The sequence below is a fragment of the Micropterus dolomieu genome, linkage group LG09 (assembly GCF_021292245.1).
Source record: "Micropterus dolomieu isolate WLL.071019.BEF.003 ecotype Adirondacks linkage group LG09, ASM2129224v1, whole genome shotgun sequence".
In the NCBI taxonomy this organism is placed as follows: domain Eukaryota; kingdom Metazoa; phylum Chordata; class Actinopteri; order Centrarchiformes; family Centrarchidae; genus Micropterus; species Micropterus dolomieu.
Window position 1 is genome coordinate 8,507,513 of NC_060158.1, and position 22,832 is coordinate 8,530,344.

Consider the following 22,832-nt stretch of genomic DNA (forward strand, 5'->3'; position numbering starts at 1 on the left):
CATAATAGAAATGCACTCTGCGTTTGGATAATCTGTGTGGAATAAAGGAACAAAATGTATTCATTCTGCTTTTGTGTCCATTTAAACTAGTTTATGAAAATATAAATTTGTTTTGATTATGTACTATAGTTTGAATGAATTAATAAATATCTGTTTTATAGGTGTTATATACAGGCATATATAATATTTATATTGAAATCAATTTAATACATTATATTGAATACATTTAAATATGTGATTTAAAGGTTGCTGAGACGGTGTTCTGTCGATTTATGCTACCTATGAGATGTGCTACTTAGCGGTTCTGTGCGTGCTGTTTCCACGCCCATAAATCTGTGCAACCTTGCTGTTGGGCATGCCGTCGAGACAGTGGCTGATCGTCAGCAATATCGAAAAAGAAAATCATTATTAGTCTATCAGAATAACTGAATAACAGTAACTGAATTTTGATAAACTGGTTAGCGTAGTAAGAGATTGTTTTTTTTCCCTCTGTCAACTCATGCCTTATTTAGTTCTGGTAAATACGGTAACTTAAGTGTCATGATATCTTTTCATCAAAATGCAGATTGTTATTACAGAAAAAAAATGTTTTAGCTTGAGCTAAAGCTAGATGGCTGTCTCACCACCTTGATATAGGCCTACCTATTTTGCTTTACTTGTCCAATTAGCTACACAGTTACTGCTAAGCTAGTTAACTTTAACTGGAGTGGCTGAATTACCACTATTCATCAAAATTAATATTTTAATCATACATCGAAGGAATGAAGTAAATTTCCTTTTAGTTTTAGGCTAGCCGTGTCTATCTCACCTGCTAGCAAACACATAGCTATCTGTAAGTTGGCTCACTGACTTACTGCAAGTTTTGTTGTTTGCACAAAATTATACTTTTCTGTGTCAAAATAATCTTTTATATGGTAAGACAGATGCCAAAAACACAGACCAAATATGTACTTGTTGTTTTTTGGCTTTGTTAGGCAGATCTGGTGTCACATCAAAGTCACTGGAGGCTCAATTTTGTGACCATATTTTCACGTCGAAACTAGTATTTAACGCCACCGTAGATCTTCCCCCCAGTTTACGCTGCTCTCATCATCAGGAAGCTGCTCTGCACCAGTCGGCTGTTCTGGTTCCTGCAAAGCATGTATGAGTCACAGGCTATTCTGAGGCTGCCAGTATGTCTGTGTGACGGTTCGTCACCATGCATGACAAAACATGGAGCAAGAAGCAGAATGCAGCCATCCAGCATGTTTGCATAGCAATGTGCTCTTTTTGGTGTCAGAGAGTTTTTGTAGGTTGCTTGTCCTCATCCTGTCTGACTGCATGTGGAGCTGGGAGGGTGGTGTGTGGAAAGTGGTGCGCTGCTCACCTCTCTTGGCCTCATCTCACTGACTGAAGTCTGACATTTCCTGCTGTTATTTTGGGACGGCCGGCTGTCGGGTTGTTGTAGCATCTCGTCTTAGTGTGTCTTAGGTAAAATGAATAGAAACTCCCCTGGCAACTGCAATACAGAAACACCTGCACCCAGTCTGCCCACCTTGTTTGCTCCCAACCCCCATTAACTGTCTTTCTTAAATCTCTGCTGAACTGAGTTTAAAGTGGGGCCACACATGCAACATTGATATGATGGACGACTTTGGGGAGCGCTCAGAAAGTGCTCACTTCGTACCACCTTGTTCATCTTTCATGGATGAAAAGTTAAAGACAGTGAAAACACAGCAGCCGCAGTTCTGTGACAGGATATCGTGTCCCTCTGAGATTCTTTATTTATCGTCTTCAAAAATGTAATGTGCAGTTAAATGTGCTGTTAATAAGTAGATGTGCTGGACATGTTATGAGGCTCAGCTGCTCACTGTAGCGTCTGTTGAAATATTCTGCAAGTCTGATTAAGGTCAGTGAACTCAGCTTGCCAGTTTTGCAGCTTGGCTGTGGCTCTGTCATAGTTTACAAGCTGAGTTTAGTTTATTTACTTGCACAGTGACGAACACAGCAGTGATGAAAACAATGATTAAAACATACAAAAATCAAAGACAAATACAAGTTTGTGCAGGTGATAAAACAAGAGTGTTATGAGAAAATATTGCCTCAATCATACAAACAAGTGTTGGACGTGTGCAACACTGTGTCAGTGTTATGGCAGTTCTTAGTGGATCTGGAGTGTTTTATTGCATCCATATTTTAATTATTTGCAGTATTACTGTATTTGTTTCTGTAAATTGATGCACAAACCAATTACAGTAATTACGATGATGCGATGCTTGATTGATTTATGCTGGGAGTTCCAGTAAAATATTGAATAGTAAATAAAAACAGGCAGTTAGTGCTCTCTAATCTCTATTTGCTATTCAGTCCTGTGGCAACACAGGAACAAAATCAGTTACCTGCGTGCGTCTCTTTTGTCTTGTCTTTCAGGAGCCGTACTATGTGCGATGCATAAAGCCCAACGAGATGAAGTCTCCGGTGTTGTTTGACGATGCTCGATGCCAGCACCAGGTTGCCTACCTTGGCCTGATTGAGAATGTGATGGTGCGCAGGGCAGGCTTTGCCTACAGGCAGCCCTACGCTCGCTTCCTGCAGCGGTAAGAGAACATAATGCCTGTGAAGCAAGACTTCTTCAGTGTTTCAGCTCCTACTTTTGTAATCTCTTCTTTGAGGAAGTCCTGGCTTTTTGTACTACTTCATCAGCTCAGTGTAACACCAGTGGTGTAAAAAAGCTCTCCCAGTTCTTAAGTAGTTGCTTCTTTATTGACATTTTACTCAAAACTACTAACGTAGAAGTTACATTTAACAGAGGAGAACAATGTTGCATGTGAGATGACAGAAAGCACAAACTATTTTTCTCTTTTCTCCTTTTGAGACAGACATTGACTTCATGGATGGAGGAAAAATACTTATGGTTATGGGACTTACTAGATCCTACTACACCTAAGGAGACCTATTATGCTTTTCCACATTTTATGACTTATCTACAATGTTATAATGTTGGATGTTCATGTTAAACATGGCCAAAGCTTCAAAAAATGAGGTTAAAGCATTTATAAGATATCACTGTGAGCAAAAACCTCAGATTTCCTCCTCTCTATTTTGAACTGCTTTTTCTACCAATGGCTCCGTTCTACGTATTACGGAGCCGGCCGGAGCCGGTGTTCCATATACGGTCATGTGCTCCCACACTAATGGCAGCCTGGTTACATGCTTCAGGTCTTGGCCAATCAAAAGACAGGGCTTTGAGCTGTGGGGCCTTAAAGAGACAGGAGCATCTGCAGCTTGTTTCAGACAGAGGCTGGAAGAGTCAGTATAAGAAATATTTTTTTTATAACTTTGAATCATACAAAGCTGCCATACTGGAGTCACAGAACTACAGTATAGGACTGGAAAAGCAGTATAATAGGTCTCCTTTAAACCCCTCTTGCCTGTTAAATGCCCTCATTTTTAATAATCTCTCATTTTTAATAGTCATCGTCTTTCATCATCTTTGCCCAGTTTGTAATGTAGGCTTTGTTTTATGCCAAGGCAAAGATACCTGGGTGGTGTCAATTCATTTTCTTAGAATTGATAAAGCTTCTCCAGACCCACAGAAGACATAATCCAACCGAGTAGTACTCCCCATGACTTTAAGGTTCAGTGTGTAATATTTAGGAGGATATATTGGCAAAGATGCATTAAAATATACACTATACATACACACAAACTATGTTTTCAGTGGTGTATAAAGACCTTAGATACTGAACCATTTTTTGTTTTTATTATCTTAGAATGAGTCATTTCTATCTACATACACCGCAGATCCTCTTACATGGATGTTGCCATCTTGCGCCACCACGTTTTTACAGTAGCCCAAACAAACGAGCGGCACCTTTGTCATCATACTGCAAGGCCTGATTTTTCTCCTCCTGAATCTTCTGCAGGTATAAAATGACGTGTGAGTACACCTGGCCGAACCACCTGATGCCCACGGACAGAGAAGCCGTTGAGGCCATCATCACCCAGCATGGTTTCCAGGACGATGTGGCGTACGGACACACCAAGCTGTTTGTCCGAACGCCACGGTCTCTCTTCACTCTGGAACAGGAGAGAGCCGCCCTCATCCCCATCCTGGTCCTTTTCCTGCAGAAGGTCAGCCATATTAATATTACTGGTATTATATTATCTGCTGTCAGTGTTGTCATTTTCGTCGTCTTTTAGTTTTCGTTCACAGCCTCACCGTGATTTGAAATTGTCATATCTCTACAGTCGTGCTTGTGTTTTAACGAGATGTATTGATCTGACAGTGCAATTAATTGACACAGAGACCTAATTTAATGTCATGGGCAGCTCGCATCGTGTGATCACAGTTAATCACTCACAACATTATCTTCTTCAGTTTCAAACGTGGGCCTCAGGGTTTCAAAGTGGAGATTGCAGTTTGCCTCAGCTTTATGAATATGTGGCTCCTGGTTATGTTTGACTGAAATTCATCTGCCAGCTTGAATCCTAATTTCCTGTAACAATAATTGGGATAATTAATGAGATCCAGAACACAGTTACATTAAAGTCAATTACCTCACTTGCTCAGTGAAATACCCTTCTCCTTCCTCTTTCTCCTGACCTACTTTGATGCCGCAGAGAAGTCTGGTTCTTTAACTGGAGCACAGGTTTGTCTTTGGCTCAGTGGGACACTCTCGTATCTGGTCTCTCACTTTCTGTCTTTAACATGTCCCTCTTTTTGTAAAAATCTCAGGTGTGGCGTGGGGCTTTAGCTCGCATGAGGTGCCAGCGGATGAAGGCCATCTACGCCATCATGGGCTGCTATAAACGCTACAAGGTGAAGGCCCACTTCTGGGAGGTGGAGAGGAGGTTTGCTAATGTGCGAACCATGGCCGACTATGGAAAGAGCGTGGAGTGGCCGACCCCGCCTGCAGCACTGTCCCAGTTTCACAACATCACAGTCATGCTGCATCACAGGTCAGATACCACATTTTTTCCACACCTGCCTCAACGTTTTCACAGTACTGTATATTTACAGCTGTCCTATATTTGACTTTGAACAAACTAAGCAAAGTGAGATAAATTCACTCAATAAGGCATGAATCAGTTTTGAGAAAGCAAATAAAATGCTTTAAAGGAATAGTTTGACATTTTGTACAATAAATACGAAACTACAGTCAGCAGCCAGTTAGCTTAGCTTAGTATAAAGACTACAAACAGGGGGAAACAGCTAGCCTGCTCTGTCCAAAGTCTTGAGACAAGTCCAGCACATAAAATTGCACAACAAATTGTTTTTGCACTTGGGTTTTAGGAAAAATTGAAGAAGATATAACATGTTAATTGGTAAATGTTGGAACTGCTGGTACGCAGATTTTGTTTCATTTGGACAGTACCAGGCTAGCTGTTTCCAGTCTTCCTTCCACTCCTGGCGATAGTTTCATATTGAACGCACAGACATTAGAGTGGTATCAATCTTCCCATCTTGCTCAAAAACGCTGACTTCCATTGAAAACAAGTCTCCCTGGCAGATTCTTTTCAGTTTTATTAACTTCTCAGGAGCTGCACAATAACTTGAGTTATCTGGGCTGTTTGATTGAGTTTGGGATCAACAACAATGTTGTTTGGCACTGCAGATGAAGCCTATTTTTATCCCTTGCAGACTTGAAGCTGTTCCTCCTACTGTATTGTTTTCTGTTGCACCTTTGATGTATTACGCCACCCACGTGACACGCTGTCTTGTTCTCATCCCTTGTTGTCAGGTGGTGGGCGAGGCAGATCGTGAAGAACATCCCTCCGTCTGACATGCTGGAGGTTCGGGCGAAGGTGGCGGCTCTGACTGCTCTGAGCGGAGAGAGAAAAGACTGGGGATTCAGCAGAGCCTGGGAGAGGGACTACCTGGCCAATGTAAGAATCACACAGGAACAAAAACAAAAAACAAAGTGGAGTCTGAGTATTCTTGAGTTCCCACAACATGTATTGTCTATATCGACTATAATCTAATACACATCATGTTAAAATAGTCCATGAAGTCCTTCATTAGTCCTGATATTTGCTTTACATAAAAGAAATCCAGGGAAATGTGACATTTTTACTTTATTTATTAATGTCTTTTAGGGCTGTAACCATGATTATTTTCATTATCGATAAACCTGAAGATCCATCCATCCATCCATCCGTCGTCAACCGCTTATCCTGCGTACAGGGTCGCGAGGGTAAACCTGAAGATGATTTTCTTAATTTATTGATTAAGAGTTTGGTCTATATGCCGATCACAGATTCCTAAAGCCCAAGTTAACCTTCTCAAAACAGCTTGTTTTGAGTATGTTAACAGTCCCAACACCTAAGGTAGTAATAAGAAAACCAGCAAATAGTTTGTAATTTAGAAGCTTGAACCAGTAAAATTGTGGCATTTTTGTCTTCAGTTAACGACTAATCAATGACATACATATATTGTTACAAAAGGAGAAGTAATGCAACACATGTAAAGTGTATAAAGAACTCAGGTTTGGCTTTAAAATTCAGGTTACTACTACAATGGTACTCAATGGAACTGCCCCCACGTACCTACACACTCAGCCGCCCTCCTTCATCTGCAGCTGAAAAGTAAACTTTGTGTTCTAATCAGTAATATAATTCATCAGATTATGTTTTTGCAGTTTTTCACTTGGCCCTAATGACCACATTGCTGTATCATATTTTAGAGTGAAAAAACACAAATACACCTTATAATGAGGTTAAAAATGGGGTAAAGCCTGCGGTGAACTGCTGACCTGTCCAGGCGGCACTCTACCTTTCGCCCAGTGTTAGCTGGGATCGACTCCAGACTCCCGCAAAACCTTTTCTGCACTTGCTTTTACCAAGATTGTAGTGCAAACAATCTGGATTCACAGCGACGATCGTGAATGAGAGGACATATATATTGTACGAGGTTTGACTTTTGTGAGAGATGGGAAAACAATGGCAGGTGAAAAGCCTGATTATTTGTTACACATCTCTGTTCTGAATCCTTCACTTGAATATGTCACAGTGAACAAGGCTTGAATGACCCGCAGAGTATAGGATCAAAATCATCTGTTGCTGTTTATGTATGTGGTGCATGTGACTAGCCTCACAGTAAAGCACATGACTAAAGGAGGATGGTGCTTGTGAACACAGCCCTTCCTTAATGAATCCCACAGTCGGCTCATTTACCAGCTAATCTGAGGTTGTTTGGTGGCCGGAGGCTTGAAAAACGCCTTCAGGGAGCAGGAGCATGACTGCTGCAGAGCCCTAAGTCACTCCCCTCATTAGTCTGTGAGATGACCTGTGGCTTTTTGCCCTCCTTCAGGGCTCCAGCTTCACTTGATTGTTGTTAATTCCACAAAGTCCTATAGATAAGTGCATGTAATGCTGCATGCAGTCAGTGTGAATCATGATTTGTTTGTTGCTGTTGTTTATTTTAGCTCAAGTTTCTACAAACATGAGAAAAGGTGGAAAATGGAAAGTTAGACCAATTTGTGTTAGGTCACATATTCTCAGAAACCTTCTACAGGATCACAAGATTCAACAAGTTTACCTTGTTATTTCAAATTCAATTTCTCTTAAATATTTGAGCGTCTGTGAGTGTGAATTAGTCCGTCTGTAAAACAGTGAATACATCTGTCTCACTTTTTGTTTGATCATAAATTGATGAATTCCAATAAAATTTTAAATGTCTCGTACAGCCACATGATGAAATTATTTTATCCCCTTCATGTTAATGGGGAGCTAACAGAAAGTGGAGACTTTTTTGAGCATCATTTAAAGGAACGTATGGGCCATCTTTGAACAGTTCTTTGTAATACGTCTAGATGTGGACCATTCTGCTACAACAACCTCCTCTCTTCTGTCAAGACTCTCAAGGGGTTTGATCCCATTCAGCCAAAAGACTATTCATAAGGTCAGCCTCTGATGTTGGGCGGTAAGTCCTGGCTTGGTCCATTTCATCCCAAGGGTGCTGGATGAGGTTGAGGTCAGGGCTCTGTGCAGGCTAGTCAAGTTCTTCTTCTACACCAAACTATGAAAACCATTTCTTTATGGCAGTGGTTCTGAAGCTTTTTCACGCGATGGACCCCTAAACTTATACAAATTAGACCACGGACCCCCATTTGGTAAGGTTTTATCCCAGGATCACTCTTCTGATGCATCACTTTTGAACGGTTAAGATATGTAAATGATATTTAAAAGAAAAGCCTGAGTAAGGAGGTGATTGTGGTGGACGGAGGGCAAGAAACTGGACTTTCAGCAAGGAGGCTGGTGTTTGTTTCCTGTGTAAAACAAACATTAAATATTTTTAAAGTTATAAATTACTTAAGTTTCACATGTAACGTTATTTAACATATGTAAATTAATTGATATATGTAACGTAGTTATTTTAACCCAAACCATGATCTTTTCTTGCCTAAACCTAACCAAACTGTGATGTTTGAATACGTTCAAAATGGTGACGTTTAGCAACTTTAACAAGAACTTTTATTTTGAAAGTGTAAACGGATGTTGCATATTTGTTTCTGCTTATTTGACCGCGGAGCCCTAAACGTTGAAAAACGAGACTGAAGGGGTACCTAGGGTGTTAAAAAGGGACGCCAAGGGGTCTTGACCAAGGGTCCATATGCGACAAGTTGGGAGTGCGAATGTGTTGCTTTTAGATGTGTCATTACAGAAAGTATATGAAACCCATGACCAAAATAGTCATATGTTCTGTCATTGTGTTACTTAAAGATGGAATTATAGAGAAAATAAATTATTCCTCTTTTCGTTGGGGAACACCTGGAACCACCTTGAAGACCCCCGGGGGTCCCCAGACCCCACTTTGAGAACCACGACTTTATGAATCCGGCTTTTGTGTGCTTTATCCTGGTGAAACCCCAAACTGTGGTTCCCAAAAGTGTTGCCACGAATTTGGAATCACACCAAAATATTATTATGTGCTATAGCATAAAGATTCAGTCCCTGACCAAAGTGTGGACTGGGAGTCCACATGCTATTGGCCCCATGCTTTAGTTTATTCAGCAGTGATCTTAGGAGAAATGGTCACATAAAAGAAAAGGCGTTATTATGATGGCTCCACTCTGTCGGAGAGAGACATGGTTTTAGATTTACTTCTTAGTGGTCCCCGGCTGTATTTGTCATCAGGCAGTTTAACTCCAGTATAAGCCACCCTGCTCCCTCTCTAACGGCACGTCAAACACTGTGTCTGGCAACAGCAGCCTGAGGAACCTCAGGCTTTGATCTGCTACTTATGGAATTAAAATGATAAAAAGGCTTGAAAGAGGCTGAGGGAGGTCACCCAGAGTTTCACGACTAACAACGAGATACATTCATTCCTTTATATACCGTCTTTACTGTAGCTGGTGGCATCAGCTGGCTTCTTGTAATAATAAAACAGGTCTTTCATTTCTGCAGGTGCGAGACTGCCCTCAGACCAGCTCCGGCTTCATCCGTGTTTCCAAGGAGCTGAGGAACAAAGACGAGTACAGTCAGGTCCTCTTCTCTGGCTTCTGTAGGAAGGTACAGTACGTGGGAAAAGAACATGGTGAAATGAAAATGATCTGTTTTGTACAAGGAGTTTCTTTCTTTTGTTGCTTCCTTCTAGCTCTGGGATGTTTTTCTCACTTGCTGTGTTCGCCGTTCCACCCCCTCGCGCTGTCTCTCTGTTGTAATCAGCTTGTCTTTCAAGATTTCATGTTCCAACCGTGAAAAACATCCCTCTGAGACAGGAAAATAAAGCAATGAGATAAAACATAATCAGAGGATTAATCATGAAAGGAACTGAACTATGAATTCACTAATATAAATTTCTTAACCTTTAAGGTTTCCTTTTATTTAAAAGTCTGCCTGTTTTGAATCAACTAAATGGAGTCAGCTGAAGTCCTGCTTATCATTTTACCTCATGCTGAACTTGCTCTTATCATCTCTTTGTGGATAATAGTGGCCATATTTTCCCTATCAGGGATTGTAGAGAGAGGGCACCTACTAAATTCTGGATGAAGCTTTAGCCAAAGTATATCTGAAGATATGTTGGCTTTGATAAAGTAAAAAACAACCTCTAACAGTGACAAACCCACCAGAGCCCTTGTCTTTTTGTCTGAATTTGCCTTTTTTGTTTTGTTTTGTGTGTGTTGCAGCTCCACAAGGAAAACCTGTTTTTGAAATGAAAGTTGTGATAACCCAAAATATCCTACAGGCTGCATAAAAAAGGCTCTTATTGTGTAAAAAATGCAGAGCTTTATCCTTTTCTTCCCTTCTCTTTCCCTCCTCTTCACTCTCAGGTGAATAGATTCAACAAAAGCACAGACCGAGCACTCCTTGTCACAGACAAGTACGTCTACAAATTAGAGCCAAAGAAACAGAACAAAGTTTTGAAGAGGCTTCCTTTAGACGCTGTAAGTACTCACATGACAGATCACACAATCACACACATGCACGCACAGACACACAACCTTACCTTTAATCTAGTACGCTGGACGAGGGCATTGCAGTGGAGGAATAGGTGCGCCAAATGCATTGGTATGGGACTTTCTTGTGAGGCAACAGAGGCATTAAGCTACAGTAGGTTTCTTCAGGGTTGGTGATAAGTAAAATAAATATAAAATAATGCCAGGTTTAGTTAGTGGGGTTTGCAGGGCTGAAACCTTCTACAACTAGAACGCTTCATTCACAAAACAAGGAAGAACTCCTGTAGTGATATAAGGATGAGGGTTGGACATTTCTTGTTGTTTATTAATGTTGAAAGCAAGTGACTCATTTATAAAAAAAAAAAGAGTGAGTCAAAGAGAGCGATACAGAGCAGTGGATGAGAGAGCTAGAGAGTATGAGAGTAATAAAACCTTATTTGCTCATAGTTTCATGGCGGACACACACGTATAGCTAAAATAAATAAATCATATAATCAGAAAATCATTTACTGTGGAGACATGCCATGTTTTCAGTCTGTTTTTCCACCTCTATATTTCTTCTTTTCATTAATTAATTAACTACAACTCAGAGCCCAAGTTTTGCAACAGTAAATACAGAGAACTAAATTCATGTGTAACAATTGCGATTCACAAGCTTTTAACACATCAGGTCTGATATGCCAAATCTTCACAGATGCAGTGGAAACAAACAGGAATACGCAAAAGGAACATTTAGTTACTGAGTTTAGTTCCTCTGTTTCCACAGATCCTGGAACTATTTGGTTGAAAAAGTGCTAATTCCCTCCAATTTGTAACGTAAGCTTTTTATTAAGAACGTGAACAATTTTTCTCTGATTTGACAAGGCTCCTTCTAAGTTTTTTGGCAAAACTTGATTAATGTGCAACATTCTGGTTTATTCTGTGTCAATATTGCAAATTTTAAGGATTTAAATTCACTACAGCTCTCAACATTATCAGTACTTATTATTACTACTATTCATTCATCACATTTTTCACATACTGTAGATAACAATGTACATAAGTCTATACACTTCTTTTTCTATTTCTTTTATATCCATTGTATTTCTTTAATGCCTTGTTATGCAAGCAACTGTAATGAAACAAATGCCCCCTCGGTATCAATAAAGCACTTCTGATTATGACCAATAATAACAGTAATAATACAGTATAGCATAGTACTGATGTGCTAATCTTGATATGTGTAATTGGTGGAGTGCCTCTTTAAAACCAAGTCATATAATTAATGTTAAACTAAGACATAAAATAGGGCACAAACACGCTGTCAAGCACCAAGTAGCAGCTCGACTTTCTAATACTTACCAGCAATGTGGGTCAGACCCCTTGTACTTTATCCCAGCTGTCCTTTACTTCCTCCTCTCAACTGTACACATCCTCTGTTCACTACACACACAGACATACACACAGCACAGCACATCTTCCATCATGTTTGACCTCGGTCACCGCCATCCATCAATAAGTGAGGAAAGTATAAGAGCAATAATAGTGAGGGAACGCCGTCTCCTCCTTTTGCCTCAAAGGGCTTATGACCTGTTCTTCAGAGCAAAGACTGAGAGAGAGGGTGTGTTGGTCAGTCAGTCAATGTGCGTTTTATGTGTGTGTGTGTTAGGTGTTGATGCCGGTGTGGGGACAGTAGATGACAGCTTTATTTAATCTGATGCTTCAAGGGCCCTTAAAATAGCTTTGACATCGTGATTAACTTGTTTAATTTGTTTCTGAGTGAAACAGGATGTTGTGAAAGCCTGCAGACAGAGGGGACCTTGATTTAAGAGTTTAACAATAAGTAGGAGGCATTTTGACAAAATCTTGACATTTGACTATTAACTAAGCTCTGTCGCATTACTGAGCTTTCTGTTTTTGCATGGCACATATTCAGTTTACAATAACAGTGACAGGCTTTTGTTGGTTGAAGTTACAAAACGTCTGGAACAGATTTTCTCTGTAGCTCTCTAGCTTTACCTAGCTAGCATTATCTATTTACCTGACATAAATGCTGTGAGTTGGCGAAAAACTCTGACTATAGCTAGCATTGAAATGTTTCTGGCTGATTTGCTGTAAAGAGATATAAAATTAAAGAAACAGCATTGTTTGTGTGTTGCAGGGTAGAGCTGGTTATGTTTATATATAGTATATTATTTTATATATTATATAAATGAAAGTGTAATTTAAATATTGTTTGTTTGGATGCTTACTGCAGATACACATTCTTGGACAAGCAACACAGTGGTTAGTCATGCTTTATTAACCGCATTTTAATACATTATGTTTCACTTTTACAAGATAAAAGGTTTTGAGGATGAGGATAACCAAGGTGTTTGGTAAACATAGCCAAACATAAACACTATCATGGGTTGGGGTCGCGGGTGTATAAAGTGTTCTAAACCAAATAATGAGGAGCACAGAGCTGCTAACATTAGCCCAAACTCTAATGCAGTAGCTAACATCTTACCCATGAGGGGGTAAATAACCTGTAACATCACAAAATAACGTACTAGACTAATGAAATGCCCCCTTTGCTTTTAATGTTACCACTCTAGGTAGCATGTTAGTTAGCTGGGCATGCTAATGGGTGCAGCTGACATTAGAGTAGACTAACACACTGAAAAGACACCATACTCCAAACTCATATATATAATAATAATAATAATAACTCACCACAGATCCATCCACACCGTTTCAGCATGTTGACAGGTCTGCCGCGTCTCATTAGGGAAGGAGTTTAGTGAACAGCTAATTTACATATTTTTGACATTTGACATATTTCTCATGCAAGCAGGATTCAGTCAGTTTTTTGATCTGTCAAATGGTTTTATTTGACAAATGGGGAGTCAGTGGGGAGTCCTCCTGGTACTGTACACCGTGTAGGAAACGGGGGCGTTTCATACGAACGCTGAAGGGTACCTTTAGCGTAAAATCCTTACCCTTTGTCACGCTGGCTGAAAGCATCAGTTATGATGCATTGAGATGAGAACGTGTTGAGTATGCATGTGCCTTTGCTACGTTTTGACATTTCCATGTCATTTGTTGTAATTTCTGTCATATTCAAATACCTATATTCTGACATTTTGGTGTCAGAATCTGTCACTGATTGACAGTAATCGGATGTTAAACTGGTGCAGATGGTCTCTCTACTGTGTGTGCAATGTAATTTCACTGAAGGTTTGTGTAAAGACCAACAACACCTACATTTCACATAATGAGTCAGCACAGCTGGATGTCCAGCAGTGGTTTTAGAGAGAGGGAGAGCTCAAAACATGCCAGAGGGTTAAAAACCATCATTATGCAGCAGTGGAGAGGCTAAAGATAGCTGCTGCCATTAAGCTCTGCTGCTCAGACTGAGGGGAATGAGTCTTATCCAGGTCAGAAACAGAGAATAGAGTGCTGAAGAAGCAGTGCAGCTCTGTTCTCACGTTGTGTCACAAGACTCTTCGGTACACAGTTTGACCGTCAGCACTGAAGGCTAAAATGTCAAATAGGTCACAGACCAACATCACAAACTAATGGTAATATATGACAAAACTACATAACTGATTTGAGTTGTTTGTGTCAGCCGCAACTTATTTTTAACAACCTTCAGAACAGAATTATGCAAAACAACTGAACTCAGCAACAACAAAGTATTTAGTTCAGTAAAATCTTGTTTAGTAAAATAATTAATTTATTAATCACATAGAGTTGCGAAGAAGCAACATCCTTACATTACGTGACTCAGAGCACTTCCTCAGCTTACTACAGCAGAATCTTTGATTAAAAGTCAAAAGGTCCAAGTCTGTTTACATAAAAATATAAATTTTCCTCATTTAAAATTGTACCTACGATACCAAGGTTTCATTCTGTTAAGACACATCCAATCACAGAGCTTAGAAATTCTGTTACATTAGTCACAAATGGTGAGCAGAGGCTAAAAATTACACTGTTGAAAAAGACAGTCTGCTGCTTAAACTAATTGACTTTGTCATTCTGGGTAAATTTTGGGTAAAAGTGTTTTGAATTTGCTTCTATCTCACAGATATTAGAGACTGGTCACTCAGTGGACCCATCCCCCAACGAGATATACAAAACAGGATCTCTCTGAGACAAAGTTAAAATACTTAAACTGGTGTCTGTAACATTTTGATCGTTACATTATCCAGGACAGTCCTGTGGTTTTATGTTGAGCAACACTGAGGGGTTTATTAATAAGTAAGTAATTTATCAAGAAATACATCCTAAACATTCATCAATTTCAGTTTCTCAAATGTAAGGATTTTCTTTTGTCCTTTTATGCAATTATTTAATTTAAACTGAATGTCTTTAAGTCTATCTGCTGTTGGTTTGACAAAGTTACCAAACTGAAGACGTCACCATGCACGAAGAGAAATTGTAACTGGCTTTTTTTGCTATTTCCTGAGATTTTAAAGTTTAGACAAAAAAAATTTTTATCACAGAACTTTATTAAATGAATAAATATGTCAGTTCTTCACATTTTTCTGGAAATACAATAAATGACTGAACACTGCTGAATAACCTCTGCAGCGTTCCCATCACTGAAGGGACAGGTTGTACCAGAATCTGGCCATGACGCTATTGTAACATCCCCAGCTGGATTAACCTGTGTGTGCTGGGGGCCGTAAGAGGCTTAGTCCACTTTGTCTCCCAACTAAAATCTGTGACACACCTCACTTTCCCTCTAAGTCACTATATTTCTCATACATACTGTTTTACATTCACTCAAGTACTGTATGGAAGGACAGTTTCTACTACTTGCACTTAACTTGAGTATTTCCATTTTATGCTATTAAATACTTCGACTCCACCACATTTTGGGGGCAGATATTGTACTTTTAACTCCACTGCATTTATTTGATTAGCAATAAAGTGATATACACATTTATGCATCCCTAAGTATGTTTCTGCATAATGAGTGCTTTTGGCACTTTAATGATATATTGATGCTAACACTGTAGCTTTACCTAAGTAAGATTTTGAATGAAGACTTTTGCTAGTAACAGAGTATTTTTATACTGTTGTACAGCTACTTTTGTTCAATTTAAATATCTGAATACTTCTTCTAATCCTGGTCGCAGTAAATCTGTGCATTATTCCAACTAGGTCACACCTCATGACTTTCCCCTCATTGCACTTCCATCACACATGCACCACGGGCAGAAATTCTCTCACCCTACATACTCTGAGCACAAATAATCCGCTGAGTTCAATTCATGACTTGATCCAGGATATACTACGCTGTACAGTATTGAATTCACGTGTCTCATAAATTGAACTGATCCCTGACATTTTTATACACATTTATTTCCGGTGCTCCAATATGTGGTACTGAATCTCACATTCAGGTCTTGTCCACTGCAATGGTAGAACAAGTAGTCAGATCTTTAATATATAAATAAACAAAAAGTAGCAATGCAACATTTGAACAATACTCCATTACAAGTATTATTAGTAAAATGTACTTACAGTACTTAAAATGTTCTTAAATAATATACAGTTATACCTGGTTGAGCTGGAGCTAAGTTTAACAACATTATATACTGCTGGGTAGTTGGGTAGTTTTATTAAAATCAGCATAATTTTAAAGCTTAAATACAGTACAGTAAATGTACTTTGTTATGTTGCAAGTGGCAATAATAAGTTACTGGAAGCAGCAAGAAAAGTTTTTTTTAAAAAGAAAAACTGGGTAGTTGACATGAGCTGTCAGAGCCGCCACCTCTGAACAAAAAACAAAATAAACCTTTTAGAAAAATTTTAAAACTGTCACCTATAATGTAAAGATCAACAAATAAAAAAACAAGAACCTCATGTATTACCACTTTATATAGAAAGCTAATCAGTTTATTTTCATTAACTCAGCATGGTGTCTTTCTTATGTGGAAAAAAAAGTTTATAGAAGTAACACCGGAAGGTTAAAATGCAAATTAATGAGACATAAGAAACCAGAATCTTCATACTGTAGATTTGTATTACCTGCACGAAAACATGACTGGATGATTACCTGCGCATACTTCCTTTAGTGTGACCGTATCCTTAGTCTGAGTTGGAGTTGTGTTTGTGTCTGACTTTGTGGTTTTGTTTCTCTCCACAGTTTACAGGACTGAGTGTGACCAGCGGGGTTGACCAGATGGTGGCGCTGCACACGTCCTCCCAGGACGACGTGCTGCTGTGTCTGCAGCGAGGGGAGCTGTGCCCCAACCAGGATCGAGTGGGCGAGCTGGTGGGAGCGTTGGTGGACTACTTTACACGGTCAGTTCCACAACCAGACACTGTTTCCTCACTTCGCTAATTGTATCCTGTGGCTTCCTTCACTGCAGTCTTTGAAATGATCAGCACAAGATGCTTAGTAGTTTCAGGGACACCAGACTCATCTCACTTTGATTCAGGACCTCTGGGCAGTTTATAAAGACATCTCTCAGACACAGTCAGTGCTCCCCATCCATGATGATGTGACTTAGGGATACAGCCAAGGCTAAAGCTGAATACTAATGCTACATTTTAAGTTCAGATTTTCTAAAAGCTCAATCTGGACCAGACCATGAATGTTGATACCAAATGCATTCAGAGAAATCCACTGTCAGAATCATTGACAGAGCGGGTCGTCCATTAGTTTGCAGGGTCTATATTTTAATCCCCAGCTTCTTCTGTCCACATGTCGTAAGTGACCTTGTGTAAGAGTGTGAATGGGGGGTGACATTTTAAAAGCACTTTCTGTTAAGGTAGAAGAGTGCCATATAAATGCAGTCCAGTTCCCATTTCTCACTCAAGCTTAACCACAAGCACAACAGGATGTGGAAGAAAAGAGAATAGAAAAAGTCTAATTTAAACTGTAACAAATGTTTTTATAGTAGTCCTTAGTGTTGTAGTCAAAACCGCCCTAACCGAGACCAAGTGAAGACCAAGATGTAAATGCTCCGTACTTGTATAGCGCCTTTCTAGTCTTTACGACCACTCAAAGCGCTTTTACACTACATCTGCATTCACCATTCACACACGCCTAAGTGCTCAAACAGAAACTAAAATTCACACACATTCATACACTGGCGGAACAATTCGGGGTTCAGTATCTTACCCAAGCAGCCTGGCATGGCAGCCTGGGGGAGCCGGGATTGAACCGCCGACCTTCCGATTAACGGCCTGAGCCACAGCCGCCCCAATACCAGAGTTTATTGAGACCAGACTTTTAGGCTTTTAGGGGCCGAAGGAGGGCGAGACAGAGTCAAGACCAAGACCAGTCCCCACATTACATGACACACAATAAAATGTGGAATGAGATCAAAGGTACTTCTCAACAGTCGTTAACGGGAACAACACATTTTTAATTAGAGTTGTTGGTTGCATTTGAAGCAATACGTTAAACATCCAGTCAAAGTTAGGATGTTAACAAATAAATCAGACAATGCAAAAGCAATTTATTGATATTCCCAAAGTTATGGTCTTGACTGGTCTTGAAATAAAATCCAGAGTCCTCAATGTCGATTAATTAGTGCAAAAGAAAACAATGCAACATAGCATAAAGATTTTTTGCTGGCTGAAGGTACAGCTTCTTGTGCCTTTTTAGAAGTAGTAACGTCAGACAAATTTTAAAGGATAATTTTGTTATTTTTAAACCTGGGCCCTATTTTCACATATTTTGCTGTCAAACTGACTAGTAGGGACAAAGGGTTTTGGAATCCGTGCTGCAGATAACTTCCACTAACGTATTCCTTCGGGGCAATTGTGCTCGTCGAAATTGCCACAAAAAGTTTATTTTTCCACCAACAGACTCAGACTGTTACAACATCATGGAAAAGGATCCTGCTAGGAACATCTTTTGTTTTTAACACGAAGTAAAGGTCTTGTTCAAGGACAGTTCTCACTCTGATATTTGATGAGAGGAGAGTTGTTGCAGGAAGACGAAACTTGAATCAGACATGATCTCTGCTATTATACTAATATCAACATGACATTCCAATCAGACATTTCACCCCTTTATCAGAAACAACACAGACCTTTTTACATTAGTTCCCATCCTTTGTTTGTTAAACATACATATTTCTCCAAAATCATATGTTCTGGGATTGAGGTAGTTTCTGGGATAGTTCATCAAGGTCAGCTCAACAAGATTCAGAAGCACTACGGAACATGCAAAGAGTTTTCATACAGAAAAATAAAACATAAATTAGTTTGGAACTTTTTACTCATGCTGATCATTTATTTGTTTGTTTGTTACAAGATGAGACAGGTTTTCATTAGAACACTTCAACAGCTTATTTCACTCATTAGAAAGCTTTCAACCGAGAGGAGAAATGAATCAGTTATTGTGAAGGGATTGTTTGGAAAGAAAACATGCAGCATTTTGGGTCCCGGTGTCACATGAATAAACAACGCAGCATCGCCACTCATTGTTACTGGTCAACAACCACGGCTAAAATGAAGTCTATTAATGCAGCATAACAATTACGTAAATCATATTCTTGGTATTTATCAGTGTCATAGTTGTCGGTGTCTGCACCCCGTGCTGAATAACTACTGTGAAATGAATCAGTCACGCTGACATTTATCACATTTATCACTCGGAACCTGATTTGTCAACGCTGTTTATAAATCTGATTCACATCCTCCCACATTCATCTCTGCCAGACTTCATTTGAATGGCACAACCCGCAGGTTTTCACACAGAGCAGACTGTTTTGGGTGTGTGTGTGCGTGTGTGTGTATAAATGTGGTTGTGTTGTTTTAAGTGCGGCCCACTGAGACAGCACCCGGTCTGCAGTGATTGGTCTCCTAAAGTATTAATCCTCTAAATCCTGCCAGGACCACACTTAGTGACGTACAAAAGGAAAAAAAATACAAACAAACACACAGTGGAGTTTGTCTCTAGTGGAAATTCAGTGTGTTTTTGCCAAAATGCACCAAATCTTTGGCATCTTTCAGCTCCACTTACTTTGTTTCTGAAGCTTTCAGCCACTGAGTTTGTTACAAAATGACATACTTAGCTCCCATGATAACAAACGAATGCATCCCCATTTGTTTATTTTTGCTCAAGAACTGTCTCCCAAGAGTCCATATTAAAATCACAATACATTTATTACAATTGCATACACCATGCATGTGTGTGTGTGTGTGTGTGTATTATATTGTACAGCATGTCGTTGTATAACTGTTTTGATAATCAATCAATCATTTCAGTAATTTTTTTAGGAAAATGCCAAACAGTCTGTGGTTCCAGCTGCTCGAATGTGACAATTTGCAGCTTTTCATTCATGTCATTCATGGTTACTTTTTTTCCCGTTTTGGACTGTTGGTCGGAAAACAATCAAGTAATTTGAGTTTGACTTCTCCTTTACAATTTCCTGACATTTTAAAGGCAGGAAAATTAATTGATTGTGAAAATAAATGACAGATAATGAAAATAAACAATTGCAGCCATAGTGACGACATACACTCCGTTTCCAGTTTAATAGGTTCACCTATCTAAAATGAATGCAGTCTAATACAACAGTCCTGCAATAAATGTTTACCCTCATTAAGGGTAATTATGTTTTGCTGAAACAGTTTTTGAAAGGTGTTTTGAAACAACTTTGGTAATTTAGCAGGTTATAATTTGTATTTTTGCATCAAAGACGAGTGTTTCTAATATTTTGTCCACCGCATTTATACCACTGAGGATACACTAAGTAAAGTTTATCTGCTTATTTTAAAAATCCGGTTACATAAGCGATGAGCCTTATTCACAGTCAACAGCCAGTTTAATGTTTTTATATGATTCCTGGTATCATGTGGAGATAAAACATCAGCTGAGCTGTCAGCTCACTCATATCAGCGTGGTGTTACTGTTTTTGCTCCCTGGTGCGCATCTCAGAGGCCGGGCAGACGGCAGCCGCACCGGGGTGTGTGTTCCAACTTTTATGAGTCTCTCTGTGTGTATGTTCAGTTAGCTGATCCCAGATCCCCACTGAGGCTTTTGTGGGTTTACGAGTCTTAGACTTTTGGTCTGGGTTTAGTTTTTTTTTGAGGGGGGTATCTGCGTCAACGGGGTCCCCGCAACAGCTGCGTAGCTCTGGTTGGGGTGCAGAGGAGTCGACCATCGTGAGTGAGTTTCAGCTCTCCGCCTGTCTTTGTGCCGCCATCTGCAGTGAATGGAGGGGGTCGTGACCTCAGCTAGGCTACTCATCAAAAGGAGACTCATGAGACAAAGTCAGGGGTGAGCTGTGTAAGTGTGTGAGCATTTGCGAGGGGAGCGAGGATGAAAACACACAAACACACTCCTCTTGTGCTTCCTTCTGTCAGGAAATGAGATCCCTGACCATGAGAGTCACGCGCACTTAATTTTAGTTTATGAGGTTTGAAGGAAGGTCTGGGGAGGAAACAGTCAATGGAGCTGCTGTTTCTTCTCATGTCTCCAGTTCAAACACGAGAGAGTGGATCTTTGAGTGTTTACAGTTGAGAGAATGTGCGGTGGTGGCACAGTGAGTTGTACAAAACTGGGTCAGTGAAGGCAGCGTTAGAGGCACAAGGTAAAATCTGACTTCAAAGCCCGTTCTGTGTTGTCGGTGAGGATGGCGAAGACAAGCTGTCTGGTTTTCTGTCATGTCACATCCTCCTGTTGTTCCCTTGGCGTTCCACCCGTCGCTCTTTCCTGTACGTACCCCCATCCTCTCATCCCTGTCTTTCTCCCGCTTTCTCTTCCTGTCACCGGGGTCTGAGCTGTCAGCATGAATGAGGTATGTGTGTGTGTGTGTGTGTGTGTGTGTGTCGGTATCTTTACTTAAAGAGAGGTAGTGTGTGTGTGTTTGTGGGGGTTTGGACTCGTGGACCATCTGCTGGGACAGCTGGGAGAGTATGAGTGGGCTACAGACAGGATTTAGGGTATGATCTGCCCCGGCCTTAAAAGATTGAGGAGGATTCTTTACTTAAAAGGCAATTTGAGGATTTTATTATCTTATTGATCACCGCTGAATAGACTTTTCTATACCAGCTGTGATGCCAAATATTGCAGCATTTACCTTCAAATAGTCACTGAAATGATAAATACATACAATAGAAGTTTACATTTACAATACAATTATAATTTTTTATCCTGTTTCCATACGTGAATTGTTTTGTACTTTCTTTGTCACATCAAAAATATGTTAAAAAATGGCATATGTGAGTATTTATATATTATGTCACTTTTTCAACAAGTCATGTTTCAACAAATACAATCTTACATATTATTCACTTGCACGTAACCCACATTGCCTAATCCTTAACTACATTGTAGAATTGTTGATGTGGATCTGTGGAGCCTCTGCTGCATTAAAGAAGCTAAGGCCAGGTGCTTTTTGCAAAGTCAACAAACAACCTTTATCTTCACATTTATTTGCAGTTTCACTTACACTTCTCACATGGTTTCATTTAAATAACTGATAAAATAATCCAATATTACACACACAAAAAACAAAGAACAGAATAAAAACTTAAGAAAAATCTCTCTCTATATGGGTATCACAACATATTTTCCTCTTTCCTACACCAATCACCTCACAAACACTGGACTGTACGTAACTGCATATAGGTAGGCAGTGGTGCAGTGGATAAGACACATGGCTCTGCTGTGGGAGACCTGGGTTTGATTCCCACTGCCACATCCACCGATGTGTCCCTGAGCAAGATACTTAACCCCTGGTTGCTCCGGAGGCGTGCGACCTCTGACATATATAGCAAAGTTACGTTGCTTTGGAGTAAAGTGTCAGCTAAATGACTAATTATTATTATAAATGATTTGAAACTAGCTCCATGCTCCTGTGATGAATTGGCGACCTGTCCAGGGTGTACCCCGCCTTTCGCCCGATGCCGGCTGGGATTGGCTCTAGCCCCCACGACCCTGTATGCAGGATAAGCGGTTGACGATGGATGGATGGATGGATGGATGTATAGACTGATTGATGCATCAGTCATAATTCAATAATAATTAGTTAGGGACCCTTTTTATTTATTTACATTTAGCTGATAACACTTCTGTACTTTTCCTTAAGTAGGATTTTTAATGCAGTATATTTATCTTCTTATATTCTGTTTAATAAATTCTCCCTTTCCTCTCTCCTGCTTTCATTTGATTTGTCCTCCTCTCTTCTGCCTTTTTATTTGTTTTAACGTATTCACTCTCTTCCTCCCAGCTTCTCTCCGTCTCCAGCATTTTCTCCGCTTTTCTAAATCAGCAGTAAAAGTTATGAATATGGAAAGACCTGGGATGGTGTTGCATTAATAGCAATCTTCTGGGTCAACCCCTCCCTTCCCAGTGTAGCGAGAAAACGAGGCGAGTGAAAAAATGTGATTTCATTAACCACAGAGGATATGTGAGTGGTCTTGTGATGCGGCTTTAGTGACCAAAGACACACAGAGAGCTGTAATTGATGTCGATGGACTTGTTGACTTTCCTGTTTGACCTCGTTGAAACGTCAA

General features: G+C 39.8%; 1 protein-coding gene and 1 long non-coding RNA gene across 2 annotated transcripts in view; one reads left to right on the top strand and one right to left on the bottom strand.

Moving 5' to 3' along the window:
• myo1g (myosin IG) overlaps positions 1–22,832 on the top strand; it is a 49,986-nt gene that overhangs the window by 15,632 nt on the left and 11,522 nt on the right. The window contains exons 15-21 of the mRNA XM_046059375.1: positions 2,410–2,576; positions 3,906–4,113; positions 4,718–4,941; positions 5,724–5,868; positions 9,388–9,492; positions 10,254–10,367; positions 16,498–16,655. Of these exons, the coding sequence (XP_045915331.1) occupies positions 2,410–2,576; positions 3,906–4,113; positions 4,718–4,941; positions 5,724–5,868; positions 9,388–9,492; positions 10,254–10,367; positions 16,498–16,655 (1,121 nt within the window). The remainder of the gene's footprint in view (positions 1–2,409; positions 2,577–3,905; positions 4,114–4,717; positions 4,942–5,723; positions 5,869–9,387; positions 9,493–10,253; positions 10,368–16,497; positions 16,656–22,832) is intronic.
• LOC123976950 lies at positions 2,744–10,527 on the bottom strand. The gene is made up of 5 exons (XR_006826473.1): positions 10,430–10,527; positions 9,598–9,692; positions 9,319–9,482; positions 5,665–5,859; positions 2,744–4,104 (listed from the first exon to the last, which is right to left on the bottom strand). It is a non-coding gene; the product is annotated as an uncharacterized LOC123976950 (long non-coding RNA).